General features: G+C 41.4%; 1 protein-coding gene across 3 annotated transcripts; it reads left to right on the plus strand.

Moving 5' to 3' along the window:
- The first annotated feature begins 364 nt into the window (after nucleotides 1-364).
- LOC111251299 (uncharacterized) lies at nucleotides 365-8,883 on the plus strand. Of its 3 annotated transcripts, XR_002673693.2 has the most exons (13): nucleotides 365-931; nucleotides 1,502-1,646; nucleotides 1,808-2,036; nucleotides 2,414-2,512; nucleotides 2,760-2,846; nucleotides 3,232-3,585; nucleotides 3,867-3,980; nucleotides 4,107-4,318; nucleotides 4,589-4,773; nucleotides 5,095-5,273; nucleotides 5,720-5,876; nucleotides 7,768-8,051; nucleotides 8,746-8,883. XR_002673693.2 is itself a non-coding variant. In XM_022807742.2 (12 exons), the coding sequence occupies exons 1-12, from the start codon at nucleotides 445-447 to the stop codon at nucleotides 7,977-7,979; spliced, it is 2,460 nt and encodes an 819-aa protein (XP_022663477.1). In that variant the 5' UTR covers nucleotides 365-444; the 3' UTR covers nucleotides 7,980-8,472. The 3 variants fall into 3 exon arrangements, 2 of the variants coding, with proteins under 2 accessions (XP_022663477.1, XP_022663478.1); XM_022807742.2 differs by lacking the exon at nucleotides 8,746-8,883 and having other exon boundaries at nucleotides 7,768-8,472; XM_022807743.2 differs by lacking the exons at nucleotides 5,720-5,876; nucleotides 7,768-8,051; nucleotides 8,746-8,883 and having other exon boundaries at nucleotides 4,589-4,826; nucleotides 5,095-5,265.
- Nucleotides 8,884-17,118: the final 8,235 nt, after the last annotated feature.

The following is a 17,118-nucleotide window of genomic DNA, read 5'->3' on the forward strand; positions in this document are numbered from 1 at the left end:
ATAACAGTTTCTATATGGTGACTGAAGCACTCCACAAAATCTATAACTTTATATATATAGTGAGCGTTCGAAATGTCTCAACTGTTCATCAAGATTCATAAAGTCGTGCCGACTCGGTTTCTAGGAAAGCTTTTTTTTATATTCTCCAGGTTGCACTTTCCACTTTTTTTATATATATATAATTAGCCCAATATATAATTAGCTTAACCCTTGTAGACAACATTTTAATGTCCTCTCGCGTCGGCTCTCCGTATAGAAAGCGTTTACTCCGACCGGTCGATTTTAGTCGATCCTTTTTATACTATGACTTTATCAAATCTGTTTGCGCAATTTCAGTCAGTGGCGTCTTTCTGTCGACCATGCCACGAAGCCGCCTATTCATCCTCTCTTGAATAGGTCTCTAAATGTCTGAATAACGAAACTCGACGATATTGGGCAGCTACAATGTCTACCAGTTCTAGCGAAGGCGAACCTTCCCATCCTTCGGTACAACAGCCCAGTGGAACGAGTCAGCTTGTGGGCATAGTTGCCCCTGAGGATACGAGCAGCACTAAGTCGGAGTTGCCGCCTGTTATAATTCCAGCCGTCGTACCTCCTGTATCGGCGGCATCAACAGACGCTCACCATGCGCTGTCGTCCTCGGACGAAATGACATTGACGATCGCAGGACCAACAGCCGCTACTCAACCAGTACGAACGGTTCAGATTGTCACTTGTTCAGATTCCAGCGTTGCCTCTACAATAACGACCTCTACCGTTTATTGCCTGGACAAACTAAGATCAGCGTCGGCCACTGGAACGAAACTCCATATGGAGCCAATTAGTCCCTCGTTGGCCCTTGCTTCGGACCTTAGGAAAGGGAGCACCACGGCTACAAAAATGGCTATTGCAACGAGCACCGATGAAGAAATTAGTGATGAGGATAGCAATGGTAAGTTTAATATATGCACAGATTTTTTATGTATTCTTCCAACGTTGTCTTCTAAAGTGTACGTAACAAATACAAAGAAAACGTTGACTTTTGTTGTATCTCTGACGCGGAAAGGTGAGTAAAAATTTAGTTATGTAACGCCAGCTCCATCCGTGGTAGAAGTAGACTCTTATTTGAACGATATACTAATATAAGCTTGTCCGTGCTGACTGTACAGCAGTGGTACTTGGTCAGTAGCTTCCTATGGGAATTGCAGATTGAGTTACATATTTGAACTGAACACACAAATAAAGAAGTAGCTGGTCCTAAATTTAGCGGCGTACTTGCATGGAGCTCATGCCAGAGCTATCGTGCAATCTTCGTGAGCAAATCAAATCGGTCCCTTGACTGTTAAATGGTTCTGAATCGAAACACAGTCCTCATAGCGTGCCAGGCTTACTCTATTAAATAGACCTTGGATCCGAAAACACGTTAATCGGGCTTTACAAACTATCGAAAAGCACAGAACCATGGTCGAAGACCATCAGTCGCACTCTTCAGAGTTACTACGATTATGCTTTCAACTTACAGACTCAACATTTCGAAGTGATATCCTGGATCCCCTAATTTCGTGCGACCCCACAATAACTACCGTCACATCAGATGGCAACCGCCAGCGAAGACCCGCAATAAACAAACAGAACATAATCTACGTTCTTCGCAGTATGGATCCGAAGTAATGAAGTCTTTCCATTGCATTCTCAAATGCACAACTCAGTTCTACCCAAAGTTGCGGTAGCTATTTTTTTCTACTTATTATCAAACTGTTCAGTCTTAAACATTAGAAAATAGACGCTGCTAAGCCATTTATTATGTTTTCTATTGACACTGTTCAAGCATGGTCAAAACCGCTACCCAGTGCCTCGAAGCGTACATCAAAGCCCGAAAGTGGACGAGCTCCACAGCTTTCGCGCGTGAATATTACGCCTGCGGCCAGGTTCACCTAACGGCCATTGTAATTCATCGGAAGATCTGCAAATCGCGTATTACTTTTCTGCAGATGCGAGAATACATTGAGAATATCTCGTACTTATTCGACCAATACTCGGAGTACAGTGAGATTACGGTGAGTGGGTGCTCTCGCTCAAAAGAGTTTACCGCTGCAGTAGTCTTCTAAACATTGCACCGTCAGACCCTGCAGGCGTTTTCAAAGTGAGTTAACGATGACAGAGTCGTCGGCTTGTTTTTGTAAAACTGTTTAAAAATCAGATGAGCTCTAACAGACAATTTACTTTCACAGCATCGTTGTAATGTTTAATTAAGTAATTAACAAAATTGGGTTGATTTTTGATAGCAACGTTGACGTGTCATTTACAAGGTCGTCCGTATCTGCTGTAGGCTTGTCATAACAACAAGCTTCTCGATACTAGATGTGCATGATCCGAAATTTTAAGTCAGATTAACGTAAAATCTAGCATTAATAGGGAATTCTCGGCTTTGTAGCGTTTAGGTGGCGAAATCCGTCAACTGATCCTGATGGTCGAGTATCTTGCGTCATGTCTAGAACGTTGTTCAGGAAAAGGAAGTACAGATTGGATCGAGGTAACTTAGTTGATCATTTCTCAATGACCAATAACGTGACAGGTGGACAAGACATTAATAACAACAAAACTTCAAAAGAAAAAACCGGTAGCTTAACTTTGGCTGGGGCAAGCTTGCTGGACTTTGTTTGTATATGCACTCAGTATGTATAAAGCAGAAATCGTCACTATCGTCTATACATAGCGCGGGCGTCTGCTGCAGTATATAGATGAAACTAATGCAATCTTTTTGCTTTGGTATTTTGAAGGTTGCACGCATGTTTCCGATGGAGGTGTCGCGGGAAATATCACCAGCGGAGGATTTGTCACCTTTGCTTAACCGCATACGAGTATTGGTAGTGTATTTTGAATAACCGAGTTTGGCCTTTGAGCTAAACGAAGTTCTACCGCGCCATGTTACATCCTGCGATCAATAACCCTAACAATGATGAAGGCCGGCGAAGTACCAACGGCGCATTTAGCTGCTGAACGCTTGAATAATTTTGTTCTCTGTTAATTAAATTCGAGTTTCATTGAAATGGTAAAAGACTCTTTAATTATGGCGGTTGCAAGGCGTGGACTTGGTACCACGTGTTTACTCGATGCGCACAAATGCGAAGATTGAGCCTTTTAAATTAAGACCACCCTTGCCACCGATTTTCAAATTTTCAGTGCCTTTGATCGTAACATTTCATTCTAAGATCATAAGTAGAGGTCAATAGAAAGTTTTGTTCTGTGTAGGAAAAGCTTTCAGGTCGTGAAGGTGGTTGTCATTTCGGCTTAGGTGCCGGTAACCTTTATCGAGTTACGTTGGCCGAATCCATTGAGTGCGCTATGAGACTATCGCCGCGTCAGGAAACCTCTCCACATGCCGTTATAAGTGCAGTATCAGCGAAGAACGGGGTAACAGCTACAGGCCTGGTGACTACAAGCTCCGATACCCATTTATCGATACATCAACGTGGCGGGACCATGGACCGTATCGTGTCTGCCGTCATATCATCTCCATTCGTTCTTAACTGCTACGCTAGTTTCACAACATATGATGCCAACGTACTGCTCCTTGAGGTTGTTGACGCAATTAACCTTCAACTGGTTTGTGTTTCCACTATACTGTTATAGTTAGATTTAGCTTAGAATATTCGATGTTAACAAGTTGGTTCTTCGTGTGTACGTGTTCATGCAGTATCGTCCACGCTCGTTTGAAACTAGGGGTGCTAATGTTGCGCCATTTAGCCTGCTATGTACGAGGGACTGTCTGCGGAATATTATTGTAGCTCGATGTTCGAACCGTATTCCGCAAGATCTTACGGCGCTTCTTGGCTAATTTCAATCGTTCCCGCTAATGGTTTAATCCATCGATTTTGATTCAATAGGTCTTAAACTTTACAAAGAAGATTCCGGAGGACCTCCTACGGCATCTCCTGACGCAGTTGATGATGGCCGTAGAACATCTTCACTATAAAGGATTTATCCACCGAGATATCAAGGTATGGGCCATACTCCATATGGCATCGACCCAGCAGGTTGCATCATTATTTGGCAACGTTTGATTCGTATATAATAAATTGTCCCTCTTTTATGTGCGTTTCTTTGCAACTCTTTTGATCAATTAGCCGTCGGGCCTGCTACTTCTTCCGACAGGTAGGATTAAGATAGCCGATTTGACGCTCTCAAAAATGTGCATCGGCCGCTTTGCGCCTTCTCGTCTTAAGAGCTATAGCCGAAGCACGCCATATGAATTCAATGACCGCGAGATGATGGGCACGATTCCCTACATCAGCCCAGAAGTACTTCGAATGCGCCCATATGGACGAGCCGCAGATTGGTAAATACAATTTGATACATTAGTGTGACCTCTTACCAACTGCTTAAAAGATTGTTGCTATTTTTTAGATTTATTAGACACGTGGGTTCCATCATTGTCATATGCTGAGAGCCTATTGTCCGGCCTAGTATTCAATCCTAGTATTCTTTTCTTCCATTCTAACGGATCGCCTGACGTACTCAGTGGGTGTGAGTCTATAATAATAATATATATATATATATATATATAGCTTATTATTCGTACTTTCTTTCGCTGTCTGCTTGAATGAAGGTGGTCTGTAGGAATGACAGCTTTCGTACTATGTTCCGGCCAGTTACCGTTTCGAGTTCCGAAATATAAATGCATCGATGGGGTTCGATCGTACGGCAAATACTCGAGTATTCGGTGGACCACGTTTTCGGCATCGCAAAAACTTGTTAGCCTCATCAAAGCGCTCCTTGTTAGGCGACCCTCACGTACGTGCATGGCAACCTGGAAGGCTGGAAAACTGGAGAATCTATTTTACATAGTATGTGCAGCAGAATCCGCCGGTTTTTATTGTTTGTAGGGCATCGTGTTGCACCACATCATTAGCGCGGAGAATGTGACACGAAACAAAAAAACAGACAGACTGAAGTAGGCAAGCGGGTATAGAGGGACCTTCAATTTTTGTACAGAAGTTCTAGCCTGAGTAACCTGTCAATCACGTACCCCGGAAATCTCAGTAACGGTATTACGCATCGTACAGGCGAGGTCGTTCGTTAAGAATGAAGTCACCTTTTGGCATGATTTTACAGAAAGATTGTGCTCATCATCTTATCTTGAGCTGAGGAACTACGGGTTCTTTTCCGATGTTGACTGGACTGCCGTGGCTAATGGAGCCACCGAATTTGATTGCAGCACGCTCATTGAACAAGCCCGAGCGGTTTCCGAACCAGCTGGACGAATGGCAACACTCGGGACCAGCGTCAGAGGTGTACGTAGTCCGCAATGCACGTTTGATCGCGATATTTGCTTACCGTGACGGTTTATTATACTAAAATAGATACTACGGAATTTAGCACACACCGTACGCATCTTTTTACAATTTTTGCAAACGAAATAACAGGAACTCACTTCTGGTTTAACTAGTTCTAACACCTAATACTAAATCTGCAAAGCTAAAGTCACCTGAGCAATTCCAGTAAGCTGGAATTTCTCTTTTTGAAGAAAAATTAAATTTTTCCTTTCTTTTTTTCCATTTTCCTTGAAAAAACATACAGTACCTATTACCGTATGGGGGGAAGGGTATAACATACACTATCTATTACCGTATGAGGGGAAGGGTATAATATCTGCGGCGTTTCTAATATACCCAGTTCGTGTATACGGATGGGCATCTGTTTCTAAATTTCTAGGCCCCACTGTTTTACCTTCTTTCAGGAGCCTAGAAGGAAACTGCCCCTGTTTACCTACACATCAGCGGGTTTCTGTCGGGTTGTGCAAAAGCTTATGAAAAAACGCAAAATAAATCAACAGGATATCCTGGATCCACATGAAGCCATCACTCCCGACGTCAAGTACACGTATAAATTTAAAGGTATTCATTTATTAGAACTGATACTTCGAATTTCCGATCTTGACGGGATTTATGATATTATTACTATATTGAAAAAAAATTACTATATTCTGTAGAAATGAGGTGAGAACATCCCTACGAAGTCTACATATGCACGCTTTCAATCCCCATAGTTTCAAAAGCATGTAAAAGAAAACCGTACATACGAAGGCGAATCCCGAGAAAGATATGACCTGTTGGGAAAAGAAAGGTTGGGCGAAGCTCCATACAACCTCTTCAAGGTATACTTTAAAGCATGCATAAAAGTAATGTATGCGTTGCTAAACCCAAACACAAAGGTTCGACTGTCACGTTCTCTTAATTGCATAGAATACGATTGCTAGGATAAATTGCTAGACGAAAGGCTCTTGTATTGTACATTTAAAAATTTACATAAGCATCTGACTAGGAATGTACAAATTAATAGTTGAAATTAATAGTACTTGTGTAAGGCCATTCTATCCTTACTATCCTTTGATATGTATATGTCAACTTCGCCATGTCAACCCCTAATCTGGCCAAGTTTCGCAAAAGTTGAAATGATGTTCGACCGTTCTGATCGAGAAAAATTTTCGTCTTACCTTATCCCACATTAACACGTCGAAGGCCAATTTCTGTTGAGGTTTCTTGGCGGCTCGTAGCAAGTCTATGGCGCAATCTGAAAACCACCTAATAATAATAATAATAAGTAATATTATAATTTTATTATAAATATTAAATCATTAAAACTGAACGAACATGTCACGTTCAGAATCAGCAACAACAGTTTCGTCAAGCACGCGATGCAGGGGACACAAACTAGTACCCAGTGTAGATCTTTCCATGGAAGTGTTTCCAGTTGCTGCGAAAAAGGCTTAGGAAAAACGAATGATCAAAAGCGGCATGAGTGCAAAATACCCGAATATATTTAACAACAAATGGAACGTCAACCAAGAGAAACAACAGCAATTCATTGAAGCCATATTCTGTCAACGGTAGAGTTGCCGATTGCTTGTGGAAAAATATTGAAGAAGTGACAGAGATATATATCGTTTTTGATTTCGATAGACATTCGTAGCCGTTATCCAGCGAACTCAAGAAATCCCCACCCAGTTTATATTCTGCCCACCGATCTTGTGCAGGATTTTTGTCATTGGCGTGTAGCCCTCGAGCACAAAAGAACAGTGATTTTTCAGTAAAGCTTTCAGGCCCTGTGAGTTCCGATGAATGCAAGCTTTTCGAAAGTAACATTGTTTTCGATCAATCTATGGCGTGAGCAGAAATATTTTTTTGAAACACTTGAATTTTGAATGCAAGCTACCAATCAATTGCTCAGTACGTGTTTTGATGATCCAGCACGACGCTATGAAGCGGCCGTCCGGTGAGAAATATATCCGATGTACAATTCATCGGTGCAAACATAGATCGATGTGGATAAGACGTTCTGAGAAAATCTTCTCCAACCCAGACTGCCGAGAAAACCTGTCTCACTATAGTAACCGGAGTCATCGTAGCGTTGTAAATATCTAAAGACGCAGAACGACACCTCGGCGGACGACAGTGGATAGCAAGCTTGCTATCAATAAGCGAAAGCACAGCCATTGAAACAGCAGCAGGTCCGACCCCTGAGGAGTAAAGAAAAAAAATAGAATTCCCGTTTTCTAGCCGTTCATCACTCTGAAATCACTATGCATCCTATTGTGGACTCTCAAACTGCTTCTGACACGTAAATCAGGAGGCAGCATAGGTTTGAATGAATCAAATTGCGTTATTTAGCCGAAACAACAGTTACCAGACCCTTTGACCAAGTCGTTTTGCTTTTGGGTTACAGTGGGACGGTCAACGAATATTAGACGATATCCTGTTCTTTTTCCCTTTTGTTGCGATTTCGTAGATTTTCGCAAGACTCAACCATGTCAGACTCAGCGGTCCAAGAAGCCTAAAAGGTCTATTGCATCGTCGGGCACATCCACCGGTGACGAAGAGCTCCCGGCGGCTACGCCCTCCGCCGCTCCAAACCAGCAGAGCAACTGTTTTTCAACAGTTTCGACGGTAAAATCGACGTCAGTAATGTCTTTCGTCAAAGAACTTCGCAACGGATTATGATGTAGCCGTAGGATAAAAAGCTATATCGTAACACGACGAAGGCTACAGCTGTGAAGAAAAGTAGCTGTGAAGGTAACGTTTCATAAAGGACTAATCAATTATCAGGAAAACTTGTTTCTATTATTTCCCAACTTTCAATCAAAAGTACCTATAAGCAACAAAAACTCGCGGAACTAGCGTTGAATACGAACGTGCTTTTCCACTAACAAGAGTAAGTCTATTACCGCTGCATAATAGTACCGAGTGGTTATCAGCCAGTGGAAAATGAGGAAAATGTTGACGATCTGCTAACGTTAACCCCACACAATAAGACCGTGACAGCGTCTTGGAGGTCTAATACATGTTGTGTAGTTAGTATGAAAGCGAAGAATTCGTGTATAGAAGCCCATGAAATGGTTAAAAAATTCGCATATTGGTCGAGACCAATAAAAAATCATGACAGGACAACGAGCTTGAGAACGTAGTCTGGAAGTCAAATCGGTAGGAAACATGGTGAAACCAAGTGCCTATATATGCTGTGTATTGAAGTGTGTTTTTAACATGGCAATATAAAGGTATCTACTAATAGAACATCGATCCGATAATATGTAAACGTCCGACGTTCTACGAGATATTTTATTGATATTGCATTAAATTTTTCATAATCATAATTGATTCCTATTAAACTTACTTTAATATGCATCATAATTTAATAAAAAGATTGAAATAGCAGTGCGTTAATAGCCGCGCGCGATAGCTATATGCTCTCCTCTCTGAAACGGTGCAGGTGTCAATCAATACGATTACCATGGGCTCGAATGAGACAACGCTGCCGGATCAACTCCTGTTTCTCGGAGCGGGAAGCGAAGGTCAGGCAGACACCATCTGCTCTTACGAAGCAAGAAAGGGTGAGGCAACAGCTGTCTCAAAGGACGGAGCCAATAAAATGGTCTACGCGTTTATCTGTTGTCTTCATTCGTATTCGATTCTCCTTATAGCATATATCCGTTAAAGTGGCGCACTGGCAGACAATGGAAGCGTGAGATAGCAATTATTCTATCAGCTAGTGAAAAACCCAACCCAGTTGGATTTGGGTGGGTAGCTACAAGAGTGGTTAATTACTCGTTTGTCGTAGTTCGTAGTTTCATATAGTACTCCTCGTGTCTGTGTCAGACGAGTATTTTACTAACTGTCGCTACTAAGGAAGTGCTTACTGTGATATGAAAGGAATAGTGATATTCAAGATTAACTCTTCACGGTTGAAGAGCAGAGGTTCTAGCTAGTCCCCTCGTTATACTGGAACTCCGTACACTATGATCTACTGTGACGTCAAAATTAGGCGTGAAGTAAGTTTCCTCGGCTATACCCTATTTTTCGTAAAAACTGGTAGCAGCCAAATGTTTCGATCTCCTAGGTATCCTTGTAAAAACGTGCGTCAATCAGGAAAATGCTTTGTTCGCCTCGTCGAATTTCCAGGCCATGTTCTATGTTTATGCTAACAATTACAACTGCCCCAAAAAGAAAATACAAATTGCGGCGTAGCGTAGGCCGAACCCCACTCCTGCTTGGACTTCTGCCGTTCGAATAAAACTGCAGCTGTCTTAGCGAACGTGTGTCAAGCGATTATTACTCCATATCAATAGAAATACTGCTTACTGTATATATATAACTATAGCCTACATGCATTATTCATACCGTTAGGAGAAGCATAAGACCATTTTGGAGATCCAATCCATGACCATTATTATTAGACAAGCATGCCATTTTACGCTGTTCTATAATATGGTATATTATAAATTATAAGGGCATGTTTGGGGCGTATACGTGGTAGGAAAGACTCGTCACATTGATCCTCAAATGTCTTACATCTCAAATGTTCTCCATATTATTAAGACTTGAAAGTTATTTGTGCATGGTGAATATTCTTGTACTTCCAAGTGCATTTTTCATTTTTCTACCGTAGAACTTTCAAATGTCCAGCCCCTTTGCAATAGATCTCCTCTGCGTGTATAACGGGACGAAGAAATTCATAATAGCAGCACATGGACAATGTTGTTTCTTCAATATACCACAAAAGTGAAATTTTTACGATGACGATAACCGCGTTGATATGACAATACATCGAGAAGACCTGCCATGAAAGCTCCAAAAAAAAGCTAAGGACCGGTCTTCGTTACACTGCTCACTTACTCCCACTTCGTGGGTTCATCAAGTATCGCCATTTTCATCGATACTGCACTGTACATCCACTCACGTTTTTTTTTTTTCTATTTGTTATCATTCACTATGTTGTCTTAATTCTCTGCTCTACCACCATTTAATGGGTCCTCGTAATTTAATAAGAGATCCGTTAATCATCTTATATGACTATTATACTGTTGAGAGCTCGATGTTGTTCTATGGGTTGCTCCGTCACGCTTCCCCATACAATACTTGACATACTGCAGCGTCAGCAAGTTGGTTGCGCTCGATCTAACTATGAGTCGCGCACGCCCAAGAGCAGATCCTTCGTCCATTGGGGGCAGCGTAAATCATCCTGTCCGTTAGACAGCTATGCGGCCGAGACGCGCAGCGTCTCAGCAATCGCTTGACTGCTCCCTTTTGTTGCTCACGGGATTATCGAGTCGGCGAGAGATATCATGCGATAGAAACGCCTCTGATGACGACAAGACAAACTTAATTATGAGAATGTGGACGACCGTTAGCTGAGGTGATAAATCATAGCATACAAGTCAAATGGTAGTTGAACACTCATGGAAAAGGGACAGAATTATCGGTGCCGTGCATCAATTCAATCTAAAAGGAAGTTTACGAAGAGAGGTAGACGTAGGAAATCGATGCCATAACAAATACACACAACTATCCATGGCAGACTTGCCGCTAAATGGTCAATACATCATGCAGTGCAAAGAAACATTACTTAGTACTTTGCTAAAACATGTACATACGTTCATTTAGAGTATTTTATTCTTCTTAGAGGAATCTCATTTCCAACAAAGCCATGTTGTTACACCTGTTCGTAGGATCCGTACCGACTATATAAGAATCACGGTACAGTTTTGTAAGATAGACATAATTGTTCGCCATTCGTAAATACAATCCACTTGATGATTATATATATATATATATATATATATATATATGTCAAATCATTGTTCAATGATATTTAACCTATAGTATTTATGCCTGCAGCTTTAGCTCCCATCTTTAGCCGATTACATGTACATTGAATTTATTCAACACCCCTTCGTCCTCATAGGGTCCGTCTGTGCAATGCATAACGCGTATATCGAAAACAATTTCTTTTACGCGCCATTAATAATCCGTAAAGTGGATTGTACAGGGTCTACAAACGACACTGGCACGAAGTTCGTCTCATGTTAGGATGGTCCCCGTATATAGTCTAGCATTTCCATCACTCCTGTATCTCTCCTTCAGTATCACCGGCCTTCTAAGTAAATAAGTGGATGGACTACCCAGTGCATCCCACAATAAGATAATTAAAAGTTCTTCTCGATAACACAACTCTGTGAGCTAACCGCGGCGGAACTTGGAGGCTCCTCAGGGACTTGGCTTCTTTTACGCATCCCCTTCTCATTGCAAGAGGCAACCTTTCCTTTCAGAAGGTCTCAAGAGGACTCATCTATTTAGCCATATCTCAAGCGTTGTTTTTTATTGTATTTCTAACCGCTGCCTTCGACGCGGTGGCTGTGTCCTGCGTAGCGATATGTGGGTCCTGGACAGGTTGGCGTTAAGGCTGGAAAGATTCCAAAAAATGGAAGCCTAGCAGCAAGATCTGGGTATTTTTTCGAAGCAGGTAGTACTATTACTTTGGTTTTTCTAGTACTGGCTCTAAGAAACGAACGTAGTCGTCTAGGGTGGCGCGTCTGCTGTCCCTCGACGTAACTGTCGATCCGAAAAAAAGAAAATAACTTCAGTTACTTATCTTTACACCTGCACCTGCTGGAGTGTTATATTTGTGTCCGATGCTATCCACCGATATAGAAGTAGAAAAAAACTATGTACAGTTTAATGTGTCTGATGACGAAAGTCGGCAGCTTGCTGGAACGTTGTACCTTAGTTGAATGTTGGCATCTTCAGTTGGCCTGTTTTGAGTGTTACTAGTAAACCAATTTTGGCAAAAAAGGAAAAATGGTGTCACCCCAACTCTGTGAAACTTTATTAGCTTTAACATTGTTCAAAAACTTTCGGGAATTGATCGTTTGCATCCTCCATCCGCACAAGTACGTGAAAAATGACAGATAGACATTTTACTAGCCGATGAAAGCTCGCTTTTGTTAGTGTACATTGTGAACTTTACTACATTTACATTAATAGTTTATTTGATTTCTCACATAAGCTACAGCGAACTAGTTTACTCTATTAAGGTGTATATGCACAAGTATATGATATGTACATTACAATGTACGCGACCAATGATGCCTATATTAAGCAGTAAATATTCCTTTTGCCTCAATTGCACCTTCCATAAACTTCACCATCAAAACACCGTGCAGATCAGATTGGCTATTCCTTGTGCACGCGTATTCTATGCATGTCAATATATACAATATGTGTACATACGAAAACGTATCGCACAACATCGCTAACTGTAACTACGTCTTTGGGAATGCGACAGAACTGCCGTGGCACCTGTGCCAACAGTTCGACCTGACCTGAGGCACCTTATGATCTCTGTTGAGAAAGGTATATTGAGGTCAAACCGTTCCCACTTTCTTCACTTCACTTCCTCTCCCTTCTGTTAGGACACATTCCTCAGAATTGTGGGGCGAAGAGCCGTTGGTCGACATCGGCCTATGCGTAAGTTAAAGGTTAGTTGCCAGCATACGTGCAGCTATCGTAGAAGCGAGGATTAATTCTCGTCTGGGTTCTCCGCCCACGGGCGTCATGGATCTGGTCTCCCGCCACCCGCTGTCGTCATCCTGTTCCCTTGAAATCTTGTCCTACGCAACTCTTGAGTTCTCTCCGCACAGACTCGATCTCTTCATTGTCAGTTTACGTCAGAACTACGGTAGATAGTTGCACGTATAGGTACTCATTGTCCCTTTCATGCACAGTCGGATGAAGTCATCATTTGATTCGAGTCTACCTCGCTAATGCCATCACCCTCAATGTATCTATTCGCTACGTTTGTATCTCGATAATGCGATGCAAATTCTACATCACTCTGATCTCTAAGACAGAAACGGTTGACGGAACAGGGGGTGAAGAATCTCTTTCCTTCGATCTTCCAGTGCATCCACTTCTGATAGATCTCTAACTCAGATGATAGCTGAGCTCGGTAGCTAACTCATTGGCCCGCCAGCGTGCTTCCAGCCAGTCCCCACGGGCAAATCAAACATTAATCAGGGATCAGATCGAAGTCGTCCGTTAATGCCAGCACTCCAATTAAAGCAAACGGAAGAATACGGAACGGTTTGAGCACCTGCCAATACGCGCGTTCCGACTTTGTTGTGGCAGTATTTGTGTATATATATAGTGCGCTCTGTTTGCGCCTGAGGAGGCTGTGGGTCGCGAGTTCAGCTCAAATTGGAAGGAGCAGTGGCATCGGCAGCTCTCGGCATTGCAAAAGCCGCAAGCGCGTTTCCCAGACACTCTTCCCTTTTTTGCTCAGTAAAGGACTTCGTTGGTTAGTTATAGAAGAAACTAGGCAGGTCGCAAAGATTGGCGTAGACATGTTTCTTTTCCGCGGTGATCTCCACACGATTCCTCAGATGAAGAAGATGATAGACACACAAGCGCATAGGCTTACACAAACACACATAGTTAGGCACATTCACGGATACAACGGTTGGGCACGAGTATTTCGCCGTTCTTCCGGTCTCCTGTCTAATGCCGATGCCTTTCGACCACCACAGAAGAGACTCCCGGAGGGAAAGGTTTCACCCAGCAAAGAAATATCTGGGAATACCAGCAACGTCCTTCGAAATCGCTTCGTCCTGCACCATTTCCTGCCTGGTATGTTATCATTTGCTGACCGTGCTTCAAGAGGAAGCAACGCCAGGTAGCAACGGCTGACAAGCGCGCAAGCTTCATAGAAACGTGGCATTCGGCTTAGTTTCTTTCGTCTTCTTTGATCTTCTACGCTGCACAAACCACGTTGACCCGCCGTTCTTCCTTTCTTTATTCCCCATATGCTTTTTGCTTGCCTTTTGGTCGAGCCAGAAGAGAAGCAGCACCTAGCAATGGCACCTAAATGGGGTAAAAGGCCAACCAATTCAAAGGATGTCTATCGGGGATAGCTTGATCACGTTCGTCGCAAATATTGTGGTGAGTGGCATTAATAGAAGTCATCTATCTCACTCTCCCTGACCGCCTGCATCATATGGTCGACTGTATATATGTGGCTACGTGTCTGCGTTATAAAAAGCAGAAAGGCGCCTACGGCGCGGAGACGAGATTGTATGTCCCTGGTGCAGCATTATACTAATGAAGACTTTTTCTTTTTCTTTAATTTACCTCTATTGGATAAATATTTCCAATCGTCATGTCAAGACAACGTAATGGTCGTGATTAGAAAATCAATAATTTTGAAAGGTAAAAATCTATGGTAATTATGGACGTCCCCTATAGTACATGTACTAGCACAGTCGCACATATAGTGATTGTGTGCATGCAAATAATTGTTTTGATATATTATGTCTTTTTGTAAATGTTATTATTCGTGGTTCGGAGTATGTACTCTTTACAAATGGTGACTTAAAAATCTTCAATGCAAGCTGGTAAAATTTCTATAACTTGTTTTACGATGCTGGTCTATCTAATGATCGACTTAGTCAATACTGATCACGATGACCACGAAAATTGTTAGTTACATAAATAGTATGCTATATCCATGAAGGTGGCTTAACATTTGTCACTTAGACACTAGAAAGTTTTTCATTTTTTCTATTAAATGTATACCTAATAAATTTTTTTTTTTCGAAATCTTTTCGATATAAGTTAAATATAAACGAGCAGACGTACCATTCTTCAGTGCAATTCGCCATATAAATCACTCGGCTGTTGTATTAAGGTTGATACATTTCTTACAGTGTGTCTCAACAAAGTTTCTCACGGCTGAAACTCAATCAGCGGAGCAATGTAACGGATGCGGGCATAGCATAAAAGCACCCATACAAACTAATAAGATGTTCGCGTGCTATTCTTCATCTGGAACCCTGACGAACTGGGCCTTAGCAGAGGTACCGAATCAGCTAGGGACCCCATGTAAGGTCCTCTCGAGGGGTTGATGCTCGATGGGGCGTAGCAAAACGAAATCAGGATTGATATAATATAAAGACAAGCTCGCTGCTGTCAGCCTGTTTTAGCCACGTATATCTATTGACTATCGGCAGAAAAAGTGAGTCTCAGATGAGTACGAGCCTGTTTCCCTACACTGAACATATCGGAATAAAAGTGAGCAATATCTACTACTCAAATGATCGCCATACATACTCTGCCATAATCCTATTCTAAGTATCCGGTTTAAGCTCTTAAATAGCAACATTTTCAAAACGACCTATTCATAGGACGACAGGTACATCTAAGAACTAAACATCTCATACCTGTGAAAAAAGATCAATTCATTTTGGAAGCCGCTTTGGACAGCACATACAGTAGAATCCTAATCTTATTCTAAGAGCGCTGAGCTTCGAGCTTAATGAAGCCTTTAAGAGCTCATCAAACAAAGACAGCGTCCTTCAGCGAACGTATGTGCCTATAAAGTACTTATAAATAGAGCATGCCTAGATGAAATGCGCCACAGGACTGCGTAACGAACGTAGTAAAGCTTAAACAATACTTGGACATACCTTGCATAGGACTATGACGCTGAATAGCGTTGAAAGTGAACTATGTGGATATACTAACAATAAGAAACTCTGCGGTTGCGAGCGGCAAAAACACATCTGATGGATGCTGGATGTTGTTAAGTTGCGATCTAATAACAATAATATTTAAGAACGCTTGGTGTACAAAAGTAACTTAATTATTTGTAATTTAAGTTTTTTTTTTTTTTAATAGAATGAAGTTCTCTACAAAATAAATAATTTTTAAGCGCCTTTTTTCTAGGAACTACTGAGTGGCATCGAATTTTACCTTAAGTTAAAACATGTTAGCACATTAGCAGCTGTGGTAGTTTTCAAAAGACTAATGTCGAAAGTTTCCCTTTATCTACGTTTATTCAATAGATCGTCTATAAAATGACTGACAAAATGCACGTTTCAGAAGGGTTACATACGTCCTAAGTCGTGCTTATTTCGTTCCACCTATTCGGTGAAAGATATCGGGCCGTTAGTTGCTTTACCCCATTTTAAAAACAGGAAAATTCTAAGTTGCGGGGCTCGTAATTGCCAACAATGTGAGACTTCAGCAAAAAACAATTTCCAATCAAATCGGTTGCTTATAGTCTAAAGATTCACCAGACAAAAAACATGAGTGAGTTTACTAGAATAACTTTCATTTTTTTATTCATACACTAACATCCTATGTTAGCTTTAAGCTTGAGTAGACAATATTGAGTTTTTTTTTAAACTCATCAATCGGACAAGATTAGCCGAGATTGTTTGGAGCTAGTAAACCAGTGGGTCGCAAAACGTGCTCAGTAACTCTCATTCGAAAACCTATGCTTGACAAATTGAACTATACAATTGTCTTAAACATTGTCATCGGATCATTTTAATTTATCTTTGCCCTTATACGTCAGGGCTACTTCGGATGACATCATTTTCCCTAACCAAAGTTTTTGTTGAATTAAGCTGCCACAGCATCTAATATTCCAGATTTCCATTCCATAAACAGTCTACAAATTATCGTAGGCATTATTTGACGCGTTGAAATTTTGCATTTGAATATAGCGTTGTGTTAAGTCACAGATAAGCGCAGGGAATTTTTCCTATATTTTCTGACACGTACGCAACCTCGCTATCAATTTGCTGACAATACTTCACCGAAAAAGCAAACGTTACTATCGTATCTTCAGCATTTAAAAATTTTGTGCTTATCGATCTAGACACCGGTTAAATACATCACGCTATAAAACATATGGAAAATTGCATAAAAGTGTTATCACAGAAATATCATTCTCAACTGATAATACAGTTGCAAGTCGTTCCGTTCTACCCATACCTTTTGTCTGAAACAATTAGTCCGTTAGTCA

This window comes from Varroa destructor, unplaced genomic scaffold, assembly GCF_002443255.2.
Source record: "Varroa destructor unplaced genomic scaffold, Vdes_3.0 BEIS01000005.1, whole genome shotgun sequence".
NCBI lineage: Eukaryota > Metazoa > Arthropoda > Arachnida > Mesostigmata > Varroidae > Varroa > Varroa destructor.